Source organism: Cupressus sempervirens, chromosome 6 (genome assembly GCF_028749045.1).
Source record: "Cupressus sempervirens isolate cs-2001-9-10 chromosome 6, ASM2874904v1, whole genome shotgun sequence".
Taxonomy (NCBI): domain Eukaryota; kingdom Viridiplantae; phylum Streptophyta; class Pinopsida; order Cupressales; family Cupressaceae; genus Cupressus; species Cupressus sempervirens.
The window spans coordinates 144,504,075-144,523,260 of NC_143123.1; the positions used below are offsets into that span (position 1 = coordinate 144,504,075).

General features: G+C 34.1%; 1 protein-coding gene across 4 annotated transcripts in view; it reads right to left on the reverse strand.

The window, feature by feature from the left end:
- LOC149551636 (Pyridine nucleotide-disulfide oxidoreductase family protein) overlaps positions 1-6,489 on the reverse strand; it is a 171,235-nt gene extending 164,746 nt beyond the window's left edge. For all 4 annotated transcript variants that reach the window (XR_016352783.1, XM_089787141.1, XM_089787142.1 and 1 more), the window contains exons 1-2: positions 5,883-6,489; positions 3,128-3,232 (exon numbers count right to left, since the gene is read on the reverse strand). Coding sequence is in view for 3 of the 4 variants with exons in the window: in XM_089787141.1 (XP_089643267.1) it covers positions 3,128-3,232; positions 5,883-6,008 (231 nt within the window). In the remaining variant the exon portion in view is untranslated. The remainder of the gene's footprint in view (positions 1-3,127; positions 3,233-5,882) is intronic.
- Between the last annotated feature and the right edge of the window lie 12,697 nt (positions 6,490-19,186).

Here is a 19,186-nt window from a genome sequence, read left to right on the forward strand (position 1 = left end):
GAGTACAGATATTAAATGCATTCTTTAACACTGCTGCTGTAGTGAATTTAGGAGTTGCTTTTGCCCTTAAAATGTTGGAGATGTTTCCTTTTCCATTAATCCCGAAATGAATATTCTTCTTCATTAGGATCTATATTCAACTGCATATTACTAAGTCTGCTGGACCTTCATCTTAATGTTGTCTTTACAATGGAACTGTCATATGCTTTAAAGACCTCCTATTATTTAATATGCCTTCTGCTAAAGCTGAGTATTTTCTTGGTTTTCCGAACTTCAGCTCTTATACAAGGCATCGAATTTCTATGTAACCATGATCAATGATTGACCATCATTCCTTTTTCTCATCTCCCGTCTGCTATTTCTATATTTCATCGCTGCTCTGAAATCCCATTCCGATCCTGAGATTCAATCTCATGACGTTGCTCACGTTTGCCCTCAGGTGGCTGAATTTGTTCAACCAAAACCATGGCTACGTCAGCTCTACAAACCAGACAATTCACATGCCCGTACAATCAGATGCCAATGCACATCTTTTGTGAAAGCGATGCCAAACTGGTCAAACAGAGGTGCCTCCGCAGATATAATGTAGCTTGTGTTCCAATCTTCATCAAGGACGACATCCATATGAAATGATCAACCCTGTTCGAAATGGCATAGGTTCCCTAGCTCAAAACAGGCATCATTGTCGTGCCTGCAATCTTCCTGCCAGCATGACATCCCAATTGGCCCCTCTCCGATTTACAGTCCAAGCATGGCATGTGGGTGACCCGCATTCAATGACAATCAAAGTGTGTTTCCAATAAATCGATGAGACACAATTATTATTGTCAAATCTTCAGGTATTATCATTTGCAGTCCAGCTCTGATACTATGTTAAAGTAAATAAAATCGTTTCTGCAAATGTATTTTCATTGCCATTGTAATTGATGATTTTCAAATGCAGATTTGGATCTCATATAAATATGAGAGGAGGAGACATGTCTCTTCAAGAGACATGAAGAAACATGTCTCTATAGTTAATCACCATTTAGTATATAAATAACTATATGCATAACTCATCTTTAACATATATATAATATTAGTATATTAACTATATATGTAATATAATATTATATTATTATATTATTCTATAATAATGTATAATACATATTATATTACATATATCATATATATATTATATATATATAATATATAATGCAACATATATAATATATATTAAATATAGAAGATACTTATCTTAAGGACAATTTATCATCAATGAGGTAGCTTTAATAAAATCAATCCAACAGAGGCCACAACAAGGTCATGTCCTGTAGCTTATGTAAGTCACACACACACACACACACACACACACACATATATATCAGTAATATGAGACATAAAACAATGTTCATATAAATCATGAATACAAATACTCGATATAATGAGTATATCACTTCGACTGATGCTATACTTCAACACCCTCAAGATCATACAGCTCTCAAGGGATAGAATGGCATCAAAAGGAATGTCGATTCTAACTCTGCTTCCTATAAGGTTAGAAGGGTAAAGGTACAGTGCATAGTCCCAATGATTGGTTGGTACAAGCTTAACTTTGATGGAGCCATAAAAGGAAACCCTAAACCAGATGGTGTTGGTGTCATCATCAGATACCGCAAGAGAAAGGCTGAGGTGTTTGAAGTATGATCAACCTGCAAAGCAATATTACTGCTGAAAAAGAAGGTCTCTTTGGTTTTAAGATTGCAATTAAAAACAATATGCTTGGTTTGGAGATTGAAGGAGAATCTAGGATCATTATCGAAGGTATGAAGTGAGGAGCAGGGGGTTCCTACAATAGGAAATGGGAGGAATACATAGAGAAAACAATGCATTTACAAAGAAATTTACTGTTTGTATTGTTTCCATTGAAATTGTCACAGCAAATTGGAGTTTAAGAACTGATTATGCAGCAGAGACTGTGATTGATAACTGCCAGATAAATTATGGCTGTCAGATATGGAGCAAGACATTATCAGAAACAGATGCCACTAATCTAAAAATTTCCAAGAAGCCCTTGCCACAATTAGAATCTAACTTACAGCTGTAAAATCTGAATAGTTGTTTATTCATGTTGGATTACTTGGATGAATGTGTGAAATGCTTACCATATGCTATATTTTAAATACTCAATACAATTTTGATTGATTCTTTAGCTTGCAGTTATACTAAGTTTCACGACAATCCAAGGTTGTGCTTTTATTAGTAAGATGCTGTAGATTGGTTTTGCAAAGCGAATATGACGAATGCCAGTTTAGCATGGACTGACAAACCTAAGCTGGAAATCTGTACACCATTTGACTGGATATCAACAGCATGCTAACTTTGTGCTTATTGTAGGATATCTTATTGTGTGTTACTTTTGTTTTCAACAAAAGCCCTACTGCAATACCAGGATCTGGAAATAACTGTGAAATACAACTAGAGAATAATCTTACCATACATAGGCAATACCCAGATATGGAAATTACATAAATTGCTGGCCTACTCTTGTCCAAATGACTACTAAACACAAAAACATAGATTTTACAGATATTTTGAATGATTCTTTAGCTTGCAGTTATGCTAAGTTTCACAACAATCCAAGGTTGTGCTTTTATTAGTAAGATGCTGTCAATTGGTTTTACAAAGCAAATATGATGAATGCCAGTTTAGCATGGACTGAGAAACCTAAACTGGAAATCAGTGCACCGTTTGACTGGATATCAACAGCATGCTAACTGTGTGCTTATTGTAGGATATCTTATTGTGTATTACTTTTGTTTTCAACAAAAGCCCTACTGTAATACCAAGATCTGGAAATAACTGTGAAATATGACTAGAGAATAATCTTACCATACACAGGCAATACCCAGATATGGAAATTACATAAATTGCTGGCCTATTCTTGTCCAAATGACAACTAAATTCAAAAACATAGATTTTACAGATATCCTATATTATTTCATCAGTCAAAAATCATAGACAAGGGAGCATCCCTGGCATGGGCAAGACAGCACTTCCCTGTGTTGTAGTTTGCTTATTGACCAAACAAAACATTTCAAGGATTTTTTGTTACAATAAATAAGAGTATTTTTTGTTGTTCACTCACCTTTGTTTCTGGATGATCAGGTGCCACACCAGAACGAACAAGTCCAAAAGGTGTAGGCAATCTTTCAATTATATCTACAGTTGCATCCTGGTATCTCTTCAGCATCTACAAAGATAATAAAACAATGCATTTAAAGATCTACATCCCTCATCTGGAAAAAATGGTAGAAAACAAAAGAGAAGAATATCTTGATCTTTGAAGCACTTAAACATTAACTAAATGAATTTCACAAGCTTAACTCTTTCCACATTTAACTGAAGGGTAAGAATGTAATAAGATAAAGTGTATACCACATAATTGCCTAATCATGGCATAAAAATAGATTGTTGGTATCAATAACACGTTTCTCTCTTTCTCCTCTCTCTCTGACCCACAAGAAAATTCCTTACCATTTACTTTTACTGCTTTGTTGACTTTAAAAAGGCCTTTGACACACTCTAGCTTAGAATGGAAGAGCTGAAAATTCTTACTGAACTTAGAGCTGCAACACATAGACTATGTGAACAAGCCATTGCTAAAATCAGAACTACGGAGGGGATGTCAAAGAGCTTTGGCAGTGATATAGGTGTCAAATAAGGATGCCCCTCTCGCCAACCTTGTTTGGTTTATATATTGATAAATTAGAAGAATGTATAGACAAGAACAATGGTGATGGGGTTCAACTAGCTAAGTATGTGATTAAGCTGCTTCTTTATGCAGATGACCTCATTTTAATTGCTAAAACAACAAATGGTCTAAGGGAACACTTGAAGGCCTTCTGTCAAGTGGTTGGGATGCAAGTGAACACTAGCAAAACCAACGTGATGATTTACTCTTTGAAAAGAAACAAGAGGCAGCCAAAACACTTTCCTTTTCAATGGCAGCCCATTAGAGATTGTCGACGAGTACGAGTACCTTGGAATCAACTTCAACAACAAACTCAGTTGGTAAACATGTAGAGCAAAAAGAATTCAAGGAGGATGGAAAGCACTATACTCTTTACAAAATAGATGTAAGAATGCGGAATTATAGGATTGGAAAACCAAAAAAGTGCTCTTTGGCTTGTTCATTACCCCGGTGATCCTCTATGGTTGTGAGATTTGGGGCAGTAGCATGTCTGATCAGAAATGGAGACAAGTGAAAAGAATCCAAAAGCATTTAATCATCAGCAGTCTCAAAATTAAAACAATAGTTCCCTATGAGATCCTATCGGCGGAAACGGGCATCTTCCCTTTAGAGGCCTCAGAAGTGATTCAACTATTATGCTACTTAAAGAAAGCCCTAAGTATGGAAAATCATTATTGGCCGAAGTTGATCATGGAAGAAAGGTTGGACTGAAGAAAGAACACGTGGACGAAGCAAAATGTTAAATGGATAGAAAAATGGAATTTTCGTGTGCATGAATGCCAATTAACAATGCTGGAATAAAAGTTTCTGAAGGAAAAATTCAGGAGTTGCATATGGTCAAAACAAAAGGGGCACAAAAAAGACTATTATATCAAAGGATTTAACCCAAAGCAGGCCCATGAGGAAAAGGCATACATAGGAGCGAATATCAAATGGAGAGCTAAAATGTTCATAGCTCAACCTAGGACAAGCTCTCATGATTTGAGATGCAAAACAAGTAGATGGACAATACCCAAGGAAGCATGGGAGGAAAGAATGTCTTTTTTGCAACACAGGAGTGGTGGAGACCGAGTGACACTTTCTCATGGAATGCCTGGCATACAATGACATCCGCTCCAGTTATTGGGATATACTAGAAACGAACAATCTAGGTATTCTTTTTGAGGAAATGCAACTGGACAGGACAGCAAAATTAGTGGTCAACATTCATTTTCAAAGGGCAGTCTTAAAGAAGCAGCTCCAAAAGACCTAATGTTCTTGCACACTTTATCTTGTGGGGGTGCTTGTCTTTGTCTAATGGGTCCCATAGGCTGCTTTGGCTGCGTGGACATTATTAAAATCAATCATTCATTTATGAATTGTTCAAATTTCATACCCATGAGCTTCGATCTCATAACCAAGTTTTGACGTACACCAACCTATGCCTGAAATACAATAAAATTGATTAATACCTCACAGACAATTCAGGGTTGAGGCATAGGTGCAGAACATCAGCTACAGATTTTAATGGAACTCATTTGGATCTACTAGGCCAAGAGCAACCCTTGTGTCAATTCCAGAAGTTGAATCCATTTATTATTAGGGAATATTAATTCACAGTCAAAGGAATGGGTCCCCTTAGTTACGTTTGGGAGGGTCAACTCACACTCCAGAAAACATAAAAACCTGCGAGGGACTAGTAGCCCGGCGAAAGGGCACTTCAGCAAATCCACGGAAATCCTAAGTTCCAGTTCCTCACTGGTCCATACTTTTCAAAAAATAATATCATTGGGTCCAAGGTTTGAAGACGTAGGAATAGAGAAAACGGAGAAATTTCTAATCAGAATTATAAGTACGAGGACAAAACTTCAACAACAAGACGAAGCAACCAAGACCTGGACTCAAGCTTAAAATCCGTAGTCCAGTCCTCCGGAAGGTCCCAACTTCTATAGCGATATTTTGCATTCTTGTGAACCCGTGTGCGTTATTTAAACAACTAAAACCTCGCTCTCTAACAAAAGATTGTAAGAGAATACCGAATGACGCAAATGCTACAGGGCAATAAACATTACAGCGGAAACAACCTATACTTCTTTGAATCATAGGAAAAGGGCAATATAACTATGATATGCTTGATCCGATATATCATTCATGTGAAGAACGTACTGACCTTTTCTGCAGTGTAGAATCCAGCTGGACCACTGCCCACAACGCAAACGTGCAGAGGCTTCGTGGAGTACATCCTCTTCCTTGAATACTTTCCCATACATTTCTTCACCAGCAGTCTCATATGCATTTTCACTATTTTTTTCTGCGTGCAAGAAATTTACAGATTATTACAATTGTATAACTGAAATTTCCAACCAGCTGCACAGTGTTTACGACACCGGAGATGACTGCTTCAACTTAAAAAGCTTTTAATGAGAAGCTGTTTTCACAAAATCGTAAAGAGTGTTTCTTTGTAGGGCGTATTTAAGGTTTCATATGAATATAAAGGTCCAGTCGTGAGCTGCGGAGGAATGTCAATGCGCTGAGAAGAATTTCCCACGGTCTGAGGTGCAAGGGCCAGCACAGCGTCTAGAACTCTGGAATCGTTCAAAACTTTTAAATTATAACCGACAATCTAGAGAAGGAAGTTGCCACACGAAATTTGACAACATGAAATATTGTCAAGTATTAGAACAAGTGCACGATTGAGATATCTTTTGGGAGTGTTACAGCAAGCGATTTGGTTCATCGCTATCCTCCTCTTAAAGTGTACCTTTCATTTGTTTTTCAAAATTATGAAAACACAATGAATATTTATTAAAATTAAGTGTGACTTTGTGTTGATATCAATGATGAATAGTAGAAAACAACACAAATTTTGAAAAACATTATTGTTTTTTTGACAGAAATGAAGGAGAAAAAAAATTGAAAATTTTTACTTTAGATGCATTTTTGTTAAAAGGATACCTTGCACTGATTCATTTAGCTCTTTTTCATTTGAATGATGGCTTATCTAACATCATTCTAAACTTTTAACAGAATTGAATTAGATAGCTTGTTCTTGTTAGAACAAGTGTTATCTAGTGATGACCATAATTGAATTAGATAGCTTGTTCTTGTTAGAACAAGTGTTATCTATCATCATGATAGTGATGTAATATAAGAATAGTAAAATTTAATATTCAATTTGTTTCTGATGTTGATATCAAAATTCAATCGTGTAGTTTTTAGTCAAATTCATATTTCATAAATAAGTAGTTCATAACAACCTCTCTCTTGTGAGAATGAATAAAACATTAGCAATTGTTGCATCTAGGCGATGCTTATAGTGGTGAAGTGTTGGGTCTTTTTATGAGATAATTCACCCCAATACTACTCCAACTCAGGCATGTTCTAACATGGAGTTTCCTTTAAGGTTAAAACCACTTAGCTTGCTATTCTATTTGTAAAACCTCCAACCAGTGTCGTCTCTTATGAGCCATTCATTATTAAGCTCATTTAGCTCACCAATTGATAAGTCAAGGATATTTTTCAACACAAGTCAAATTGTGATATTATTATGACTAATGAACTGTGTAGTTGTTCATTTGAAATTATTGACTCGTGTTAATGAGATTGAAAATGACTAGACCACTCAGTAATAATTACATGTAGGTGTTGCTTACAAAAATGAAACATTGGCCATTCCCAAGAGGTCACCCATCCCAACATTACTTTAACTCAAGTACACTTTACAATGGAGTTTCTTCTAAGGTTAGGCTCACTTAGCTTGCTCAAATCAATGGAGTTTCCTCTAAGATAAAGGTGTGCAAATGGAGTAGCAAACTAAGTGGTCTTAACCTTAAAGGAAACTCCATACTTAGCACATTTAAATTGGAATAGTGCTTAGATGGGTGGCCTCCTAAGAAAGTTCAAATCTTCACTTCTAAGAGTGGCACCTATATACAATAAGTGCTAAGTGTTCCATTCATTCTTGTGAGATATGGGTTCTTGGGAACCACTACTCATGAAACATGGGTCAATGAGTTATACTCAAATACTACATAGTTGAAATGTGGTAGTTATATCACAATTTGACTTGTTGTAGAAAATGTCTTCTACTTATCAATTGATGAGCTAAAGGGGTTTTATAATGAAAGGTTCATAAGACACAACATGTGGTGAAGGTTTCACAAATGGAATAGCAAACTAAGTGAGTTTCTCCTTAGAGGAGACTCTATAATTAAATGTACTTGAGTTGTATTACTAGATCGATCACCTCTTAAGAAAACACAATGTTTCACGAACATCACCTAAACGCTTATTGTGAAAAATATCTCCTACTTATCATTTAATTTATTTATTTTATTTTATATAAAAATAATAATTAAAATCATATTGTTATTTGATATTAAATAATACAATTATATCTAGAAACAAATTTATATAATATTATAATAAGATTTATATGATGATATATTATTTTTATTTTTATTATAACTATTTTTAAAGGTTTGATAATGTGTAATGTTTAAATGTATACTAGTTATGTGTAATTTATATTCAACTTTTTGATTGAATATTTTATGTTTAAGAGTTAAAAATGATGAGTTATAATAAATAATAATTAAATTAAATAATAAGTTTGTATAAATTAATGTTGCATTAAATGAATATTTATTTATTTTTAATATAATTAATGTCAATAGGCATTCTACAATGGCATAATGGGTGGAGTGGGATGGTGTGAGGTGTTGTTAATGTTAACTTTTAATCTTCTAGGTTAAATTTGACAACCATCAATCTTATTATAAACATAATATACCTTAAAAAATAATTTAATAAATTTCACATAATATATTTATTTAAATTGTAATATTTGGAGATATAAATCATCCATTTTTTTAGAAATTAAAATAAAAAGCTTTAGTTAGTAAAAAACTAAATAAATCGAGATAAAAGAAATATAAATAATTTTAGATGTAGTAAATTAAATTATAATTATTATGTAGTGGATATCTATTGACATTTCTTTAGATAGATTTAAGGTTAAATTTGACAACCATCTACACATCAAAATTTTAATTTTAATTATAAACAAAATATATATTTTTTAAATAATTCAATAAACACTACATTAAATATTTGTTAAAATTATAATGTTTGGATCTTAGGAGATATAAATCGTCAATTATTTAATTATTTTAGAAATTTAAATAAAAAATTTAGGTTAGTGCAAAAAAGTAAATGAAAATACAAGGAAATATAAATAGTTTTGGTTGTAGTAAATTAAATTTTAATCATTTTGCAATGGATATCTATAGCATTTCTTTAGATAGATTTATTTAAGATATCTATACTAGTAGCATATTATGTAAATATAATACATGTTTCAAAATAAAATTTAAAAAAAATTAATGAAATTATGAGTTATTAAATAAATTTATAAATTATAAATTAATTGTGGGTAATGTATAGACTTTTAGAAATATTTGTATAGTATGATAATTTAATATTGTTTGTATTAAGTGATAAAGATTGGTAATGTACGATGATATGTACCATTCAAATTATATTTATAAAATTATTTTTTAAGCAGTGTGTAATACAAAAAAAAAATCTTACTAATATTTCAAATGTTAAATTTGACACTTGCACTCGCTTTTTTAAAACAAAAAAAAAATCATAATTGATTAAATTTTTAAAATATTTGATTTCTAAGGTTTGATATACAAGTATAAAAATAAATATAAATGATATAAATTTTAAAAATAAATATTTAATGATTATTATAATATATATAATACAATCTAAAATACATGAATTTATTATATATAATAAATCTTTAAAAAAGTTAAATTTTTTCTTTATGTAACAAAAATGTATAGGTTCCTCCAAACTTTGCATCACCACTAATATTAATAAAAGTGAATTTGCATTTAACAAAGAAAATAAAGGGTTAAAAATAATTTCATTTGGTCCATCCAATAAAAGTTTTAATGGAATGGCTCTAAGTGGGAAGAGGAATAGAGATGGGCTTTCAAAGTATGAGTTTGTAGCAAAAGAGGATGTCAATGAAGATTATGATCCAAGTGACTCTTAGAAGTCTTGTACTTTCATGGTGGCTTGTTTCATCCCTACTATATCATTGTTTGTGGTTAATGGTCGGGTGTGTGATTAGGGATCCTTTTCCTCTAGGGGTTTCCTTTGTCTTGGTGACTAGTTGTGTTACTATTACCCATTCCTTATGCAATCTCAACATTTTCCACCTATGAATTTCTAGATGGGATGTTGGCTATGATGGTGATTTTGTGAAGAATGGTATTTTTTTAGAATATTTTCCACTATGAATGGGCTACACAGTGGTGTGTCACCATCTTGATTCAATCGAAGGTGGACATGGGTGCCTATTTATTTGTGTGAATGTTGGATCAATTAAATGCCCCCATCCCTATTCTATTTGGAGTTATTGCCCTTTCTCCAATGGGCTTGTGAAGACTATTTGTGTGTGTAACAAGCTTGGTGTTGTGTTTGAAAGAGGGGATTGGTCCCTACATTAGGATCTTATTTGTAAAAAAAACCTACAAGATTTGTAGGTTGATATGTACAATATTCTAATATGGAGTGACAATGTAGGGATACTACCTAAATTTAATATGATGGTTATTGCCCTACCTAAGTTCTCTTGTGTTTGTAGAAGAAAACATACAAAGCTTTCTCATATTTGTTCTTCTTGGTGGTATGATATTTTTCCACTCTCTTCATGAGAATAACAAGGGTCATTCTTTTCTTTATAGAGGTGATTAATGTTCAGATTAAGTAAAGCCGGATAGGGCCTGAACTTGTACAACCAAAAGAACCAACAAGATCACTGAAGTAACATCAAGCCTAAAATGTAGGCAGAAAGGAATTCACAAGAGGTGAATTCAAAAGAATTTTTAATAGAGCCACAACCAACAGGACCTAGGGTCCAACAACCAAGAGATTACATTTTGAAGAGCATAGGGGTTTAGGCAGGAACATTGAACCAAACATCAAAGAAAACCCCTTGTTCCCAAGAAAGGAGGGGCAAGAATGAGGAACAAAGAGATAAACCAACACAATAAACTAAAACTCTAGCTACACCAAAAGGAAATAGAAAACCTCTAAAGCTTAACTGCAAAGATAGAGATCAACAAGAAGGAATCTTGTAGAAGCAATAACTACAAAGAGGGAAGTCACTCCATAGAGATGTGAGAGTGGGAAAATAGTTGATGGAAGACAACCAACAAAAAACAAACCTACTACCTAGCATCTATGTAAAGAAGACAACCCATAGCTACAGAACTCTTATTACCAACAACAATCCACCTCCAAAGGTTGTGTCTCCACCTTGATAGGAGCTCCCACCTCAAGAGGAAAGATGGATAAAGAGAGAGAGAAATCCAACACAAAGAAAGTAGATAATATCTCACCTTCGAAGAGAAAGGAACTCCCTTAAAACATGCCTTACAACAAGATAACCAACTAGGGAAGACCATTAGAAAGAAAAAGAAAGAGAAGGGGAAAGAGAAATCTCGTCAATTGAATCCAACCTCCAAAAAAATAAAGGCATCAAGGAGCAAAGTGTAGAATAGAGCCTCCTCAAACCCAACAAATTGAGCAAGGAAGATAGGGAACAACATCAAAGTAGGGGAGAAAAAATGCATCCCAACAAGGTGCCAAAGCCCTTGCATCAAGAAAAACACCACACAAGGCCTCTGGAGCCTTCAATGGGAAAATCCCAGTGGCCAAACAATGTCTGAGAACAAAGGTCAAACCCTCATAGAAATGAGAGGAGCTCCAGGAACCCAACAACCATATCTGAGCTAAACAATCCTCAATGATAGAGGACTCGTTGAAAAATAGAAGGCCCACATATTGTAGGCATTTGCATAGAGATTGTTAACTAAAGGTTTGTCATTGATGCCAGAATGGTCAAGGTAAAGCTATTATTCTGACAAGCATACTTACTATCATAGTGTAGCACTATTGACATATAAGGGTTAACATTAGAGTCTATGCGATAATATTAGAGACATATTGTTGGAAGCTTGTGAGAGAAGTTTTGACATGGGATTAACCCTAAGATCTAAGGTTAGGATTATGTTTAGGGTTATCATACGAGAGATAATAAAAGGGACTTAGAGAGAGAGGGAGAGAGCAACAACAACTAAGAGCATCACAATGAAAGGATAGAGGAATAGGTGGATCTGATAAGATTAAGGGAGAAGCACTGAACAATTCAAGTTACATTTACAAATACTTAATCAGTTTTGTACAATATTTGTAAAATCTTTCACAGGACAATTAAGTTTGTGTATGAACTTTGATTAAATCATAGATAGCAAGGTGAATGCCTAGACTATCTAAATTAAATCTCTTAGTCAGGTAGTCTTGCTAGGCTAAAGATACAATTAACATTGTATCAATCACTCCTCACAAGGTGAAGTTTCTCAGAAGGAAACACTATTTTATGCTTAATTAGTAAATATTTTTTACTACAGTGAAGAAGTTGTAGGTTCCATCACCACCATAGTTTTGCCCTTTGACCAAGGGTTTTATACAATACCAAATTTATGTATTTTGTGTGTGCTAATCAATTTTATGGGTTATTATTGAATTTCATGCATATGAATTGTTACTGGGTAATGATTACATTATTAGTTATATGTGTGTGTTATCAAATAAATAATGGAATTGACTATCAGTTGAAACAATGAGATATGAAAAAGTTTCTTAAGTATTGATTCACCCCCCCACACACACACCCCTAGTACTTAACCTTTTGTACCTATAATTAACAATTGGTATCAAAACTTAGTTCTCTTGAAAGAAGTCGAACAACTTGAGAGTAGATATGGAAAATGGAAAGGTACAAGAAGGAAAAACAACTCAAAGAAGCCCTGAATCAAGCCCTAGCGCAAAATGATTAACTAAAGAGAAAATTAAAGGTTTCATTTGCAAAGAGGAAGGAACTATTAGAAAGATTGCAAACAAGTCTTGAGGATCTTGAAAATCTTTCCCAAAATAGTACACATTCAAAGGAAATTGATGTTGTAATAGTTGATCTATTAGACAAAAACACTATAATGGAGGAAAACCTACAACAAGAAAAAAGGGAACTGAAAAGTCAAGTGCTAAGAATGACTAAACTATTAGACAAAATGAAGACCATATATAAAATGAACATTATATATATATATATATATATATATATATATATATATATATATATATATATATATATATATATATATATATATATATATATATATATATATATATATATATATATATACAGATTCTCTTTTAAATATAATATATTTTTATATGTAATATGTGTATTACATATATATACTAAGTATATATTCTATAGATATTTCTTGCGTATTTTTTGTATTAGAGGTTTTAGGCGTTTCTCTTTTTTTACATGGATAAATATATATATATATATGATATAACTCTTGTTCATTTTTTATTTATTTTCTTGGTCTTCTTATTTTTATTTCCTTCTTGTTCCTTCTTCTTGTGTGTCATCCTTTTGTTTGAGTCCTTTCTCCCCCTTTTTGTTTTGTCTTGTTTTAATTTTTATACTTATTATTATTTGGCTCAACTTCGGAGTTTGTGCTCTCCCTTGCTCTTGTTCTCTTTTATTTGGTAAGTCTAGGCTAAATCTGCCACTTATTTTGTTTGACATCTCTTGCTCTCTCATCCTGATGATGGATCACGTAGTGTGATTCGAAACGTTTCTTTTAAGATGGTAAAAATCGTCACACAATCTAATCCAGAAACTAATTTACAAAAAAAAAATGAAGATTGTTGAAGATGAAAAAGGAAAACTAGAAGCCAATAATAAAAAACTTGGAAAAAGGAATTAAAGAGAAGGACAATGGCATCCTATAGCTACAAAATGAAAATAATACATTGAATGGTTACATGGGTGATATAGATGAGGAAAATCAACAAATACTTTTTTAGAATGAGAAATTGAGAAAAGAAGTAGAAGACCTAGCAAACAAACTAAATATGGAACAAGAGGTTAATGAAAAACTCACCAAGTTTGGTCTAAATGTGAAGAAGACTAATGAACAACTAAAATGGGAAAGCAAATTAGGAGATACAACTAGACTTGGTTATACTGATAATAGTATGTTTGAAATTGGTGAATCATCCAAATCAATCACAGAAAAGACATTCCAACCAATCAATAACCAATACAAGAAACTTGCATGCTACAACTATAGAAAGCTAAGACATACAACAAGTGTGCATAGAAATAAACCATCAAATATTTCATCAAATACATCTTTTAATGGTTTATGCTGTAACTATTACAAATTCAGACACAAAATTAGAGATTATAAACTGAGAGCAGTAAGCATTTCAACTGAAAGAAGCTTTATAGGTCACTGTTATACTTGCAATATGTTTGGATGCAAACTTGAATATTTTAGAAGTGGAATGTTACCAACAAGAAAACCAAGAAACATACATTGCAACAATTATGGAAAATGTGAATACATGGCAAGAGAATATTGGTATATAGATACAAACACAAGAAACCAATTAATTGATATACCATGTTATATCTATCATAAATATGGTCATACAACACAAGTTTGCAGATACGAACAAACCATGGATAGGAACTCTATAGGTATAAGAACACCAAAGAAAAATGGTAAACAAATATGGATCAAAAAGGAAAATGGGAGCATTTCGGACAAAAAATCATCTAAATCAAGTCATGAAGGATCATCCTCAAACTAAGATAGCAGGAGTACTACTTAGGGAAGACAATAACGATAAAGTTCTATTGCATCCCTAATAAGATAAAAAAGTGTGATGGGTAAGAAATAAAACACTATTGGTAAATAAAAAGGCAAACTCTTTCGGTTTGGAGACTAGCAGAGAAAAGTTATTGTTGTAATTGTATTAATTACATAATTAATCATTTGCTTACTTTTCATATTATAAATACATGTAGAGGGTAATTCATTTGACACATTAATACATGCAGAGGGTAATTCATTTGACACATTACTTTCTAAAAATTAATATGTGTAAACATAATTTTGAAGTAATTAAGTGTTAAAAGACAAGAGATTGCATAGAGAGAATTGTGCCCTATATGTTTAGTACATGGTTAAACAAGCAAATTTTATGAAGAAATGGCAATTGTGGTCAAGACACCTTTTGTTGTGAGCATCAACAAAATACCAAAGCCAAAATGTGAAGTTCATCTAGTATATTCAAGCATATGAGATAATGTTGGAGCTTTGTCATATCTACCACAGAGAGTAATATGGACTGAGGATATCACTATCTTCATTCACAACAAGATTGTGGTATTCGATAATGCAGGAATTGAAGAAATGTATAGGAAGGTATTGTGCATAGATAGAGAAGTGGAAGATGAGTACAAGTACCCCAAAGCTTGAGGCCTTACAAATATGGTGCACATGCAAAATATTTTTTTTTATGAATGATTTAGATTTGTATTAAGTCAAGTACATGATGAAGAACTTGGGTTAGATATGGAAGAACCAGTACAGATCATGAAAGAAATTGTCAATAAAGTCACGAGCCTATCAACACAAGTCCAAAGGAATGTTTGCTAAGAGTAAGTAATATGAATGAGTTAAGGCGGATAACAAAAAGAACACTAGACAAAATAGATATGATGGTGGATAAGGTAAAACATGAAGGAACAAGATTTATTGCAATGATAATCAAATGTAAAGTATATCAATCAAGCTGCCCCAATAGTATGTCGAGAATAGTTATATGGACAACACATGAAATCACCACATAAAGTGTATGACTTATCAGGTATGGTTGTTAATCAATAAAGTTTAAATATGGAATGATTGAAGAAGTGCAGACAATAAGATATAAAATATGGAACTCTACTTGTATGTATTTATTTCTATGTTAAGAAGTTTTTCCCTAGTATAGGAGCAGTGTAATGAAATGAGAATAGACCCATTATTTATCAAATTAATGAGTATGTTGAGTAGTTACGAGAGGACTTCAAGAAAATAATGTGGAGCTAATTCAAATAATTTCAATTGAGAATGAAGGCATGCTATGAGATCTTGAGCGCAATAGTGGAAAGGTATATAGACTCTTTATGTTTTGTTTTCGACGCTGATAATTGTAGGATTCAACCAATGGAGCCAAAATAGTCTTGGGTTCCTTATCTAAATTATGAATTTTTAGAAGAGGAGTTGGTCAATTATGTTGATCATATATTGAGCTTACTATAGAATACCTCAGTCGCACAGTTTGGGACTTATGAAGAAGTTTTCAATAGAAAAGCTTTAGAGGCTCCAGAAGTCAAGAAATAAAAGAAATTGAAGATGACATTCAATATCACACATGGGGCATCTAGCAGCCTAACAGTGTAGGAGGTTACACAAGCGACATTAACACTTTAGTTATCGACGCTGGTAAGGAAGGAGAAAGTGAAATAACCCTGACAGGTTATTGCTTTCTTTAACACCCAAAGAATTCAAACTTTAGGAGTTAGACATTTCATCAAATACTTTGTTGACAAGCTCAGTTATTATTGAAATGACTCTTATTACAAAGGTCACTAAGAATCTGCAACAAGTAATATCTCAAATGATTCGCCAAAGGGGCCAATTGATAACAGATGCAAGTGATATCAACAGAATTTGAGGACATAGAACAATACTCTAATTAAATTGAATGACAACGTTCATACAGAGAACCTGGATTACTGCTGCCATTAATTGCTGTCTGAATGAAATTGTCCGAATGGTAATTGATTCGGATTTTATTTCCTTCGAATCTGGGCTATAACTGGTGCCGCCAAGGTAGTCATATACTGTTTGTTTGCCTGCCGATTAATACCTCCGAATTAGTGTGATCTGGGATAAAGTTTGCAGTCTTCCTGGAGTGATCCAGCAAATGTGCTAGGTCGTATTAGTATTTAGTTATTTCCCAATACTCTCATGTCTGAAAGGAAAAATCGTGCTTGACCAATTCTGAACCGGCCCGTGCCCTTCTTCAATGGATGAACAAAAACAACTACAAGAGTCGATTATAGATTCAGCGAATGGAGTTCGGCTTGACTTGATGATTTTATTAACTCCAAAGAGACACGATAATGATGCTGAAGCCGTGGAAAGACTTCCGAATCGGAATGTGACCTGCGTTTTTTTATTTGCAACTCATGGGTGAACTGGTCTAAAGATTTGCCCGTTTTGGCCGTTACTCCTTATACTCGTTCTGCGAGTTTTAACAAATTGATTTCCTCCCTCCGATCTGGCACTCCTGACGCGGCTGAGACAGGCAACGATTTGCTTTCCAATCTGACCAAAGCCTTGCGTTGTCTCTATATAAATTTATGTCTTCTACAAACACTCGATTTGTTGTGATCTAAGCCAGTCTGGTTACGGGTGAAGCCAAGGAGCTACTTGCCAAAAAGATGTGTTCCCAATCTGTCAATAGCAACTCCCTTTCTCTGTTATTAATGGATCACGAACTCGACCTTAGGTCACCAATCTTTATCCAAGTGAAATGACTGAAATGTCTCCTCCTGTTGTGCAATGATTCAGATGATATTTCACATCCTCAAAATTGCTTATCAATGGAAGTTCTCGTTTCCAAAGATAATTAGAAAACAATGTAGACCAATGTCTACAATTTGCTCCAGTGGAAATAGAAGTTGAATCCACAAAATCGCTTCTCCCAAATGGGAGCCCTATGTCCTCTATTTATTCACTTCGCTGAGAAGTTTCTGGAAGTTTTCCGGAATCATCTTTTATGATGTAAAACTTTATAAAATTAAATAAATAACTTTATAAAGTTAGAGTACAACCTTAATTTAATATTAGGATGAGTAGGCCCCACTTACTCAATTATTATTCTTCGAGAGCAAAATTGTAATTATCGGAAGACAAAAATGACCCTCTTCCCATAATCATTTGCCTACGAGAGTCGATGATAGGCAAATCCCCTGTAAGTTATGCCACTAAAAAGGGGACATGACAGTCCGCCCTTCTTGAAATTGCTTGCCCTCAAGTAATCTCAGAGCTGGATGCTGCAAAATTGTCTCATTCTCCCAAGTAGCATCTTCGACTGGTAGATCCTTCCATTTAACCAAATATTATCTGATTACTCTTCTGTGGAGCTGTTTTTCCCTGCTTTCTAAAATGAATTCCGGTACTAGGATCAATTTCCCTTCATCATCCAAAGGCGGTAATACTGTAGAAGGTATCACATTCTGTCCCAACGCCTTTTTGAGGCGTGATACATGAAACACATTATATACTTTGCTATCTGTTGGTAGCTCAAGTTCATAAGCCAATTCCCCTATTCGCCTAGTGATCCTGAAAGGTCCATAATACCTAGGCTTAAGCTTTTCTGAACCACTCTTTTTGAGAGTAGATTTTCGAAATGGCTGAAGCATTAAGTAAACCATGTCGCCCACCTCAAAGCTCCTCTCCATCCTCTTTTGATCTGCATATTGCTTATACTGATTCTGTGCCCGAGCTATGTTATCACGTAGAGAGCTAACAATATCTTTACTTTCTTGCATCAAATCCCCAACACGTGGAACCCGAACATCACCCATTAATAAGTTAATGAAACTAGGTGTATCATAGCCATATAATGCTCGAAAAGGTGTCATCTGGATAGACATGTGGAAAGTGGTGTTATAGCAATACTCACACAGATAAATCCATCTTACCCAAGCCTTCTGCTGATCAGCCATGTAATTCCTCAAGTAGTCTTCCACCCATTTGTTCACTATCTCTGTCTGTCCATCGATTTGCGGATGATAACTGGTACTGGGTGTGAGCTCAGTGCCACATAATCGGAATACCTCTTGCCAAAAATGACTCAAGAATCTACTATCCCTGTCACTAACAATACTGCGGGGTATCCCATGCAACTTGAAAATCTCTCTGAAGAATACCTCGGCTACCTGTACTGCAGTATAAGTAGTGGTGATGGGAAAGAAATCAGCATATTTCGTTAGTCTATCTACCACCACATAAATGCAATCACGACCCTGAGCCTTGGGCAACCCGGTAATGAAATCCATGGATATGCATTCCCACTTCTGAGCTGGAATAGGAAGTGGCTGTAGGAGTCCTGCTGGGAAGGTGTGTTCTTGCTTATTCTGCTGACACACAGGACACTCACGGACATACTGCAATACATCTGTCTTGAGTCCTTTCCAAGTGAATCTTTCTTGTACCTGTCTATATGTTTTAAAGTATCCGGGGTGACTAGTTATAGGTGAATCATGAAGAGCTCGCATAATGAACTGCTTCACCTTCGATCCTGGGACTAAAAATATCCTACTCTTGTAAATAATCAATTCATCCACAAGTGTATACCTGGTATCAACAAGTGTCCCATCAACTATCCTAGATGCCCATGGATCTCTAGCATATTCTGCAATAATCAGATGCTTCCAGTCCTCAGAGATCTCAATCATCGAACTAA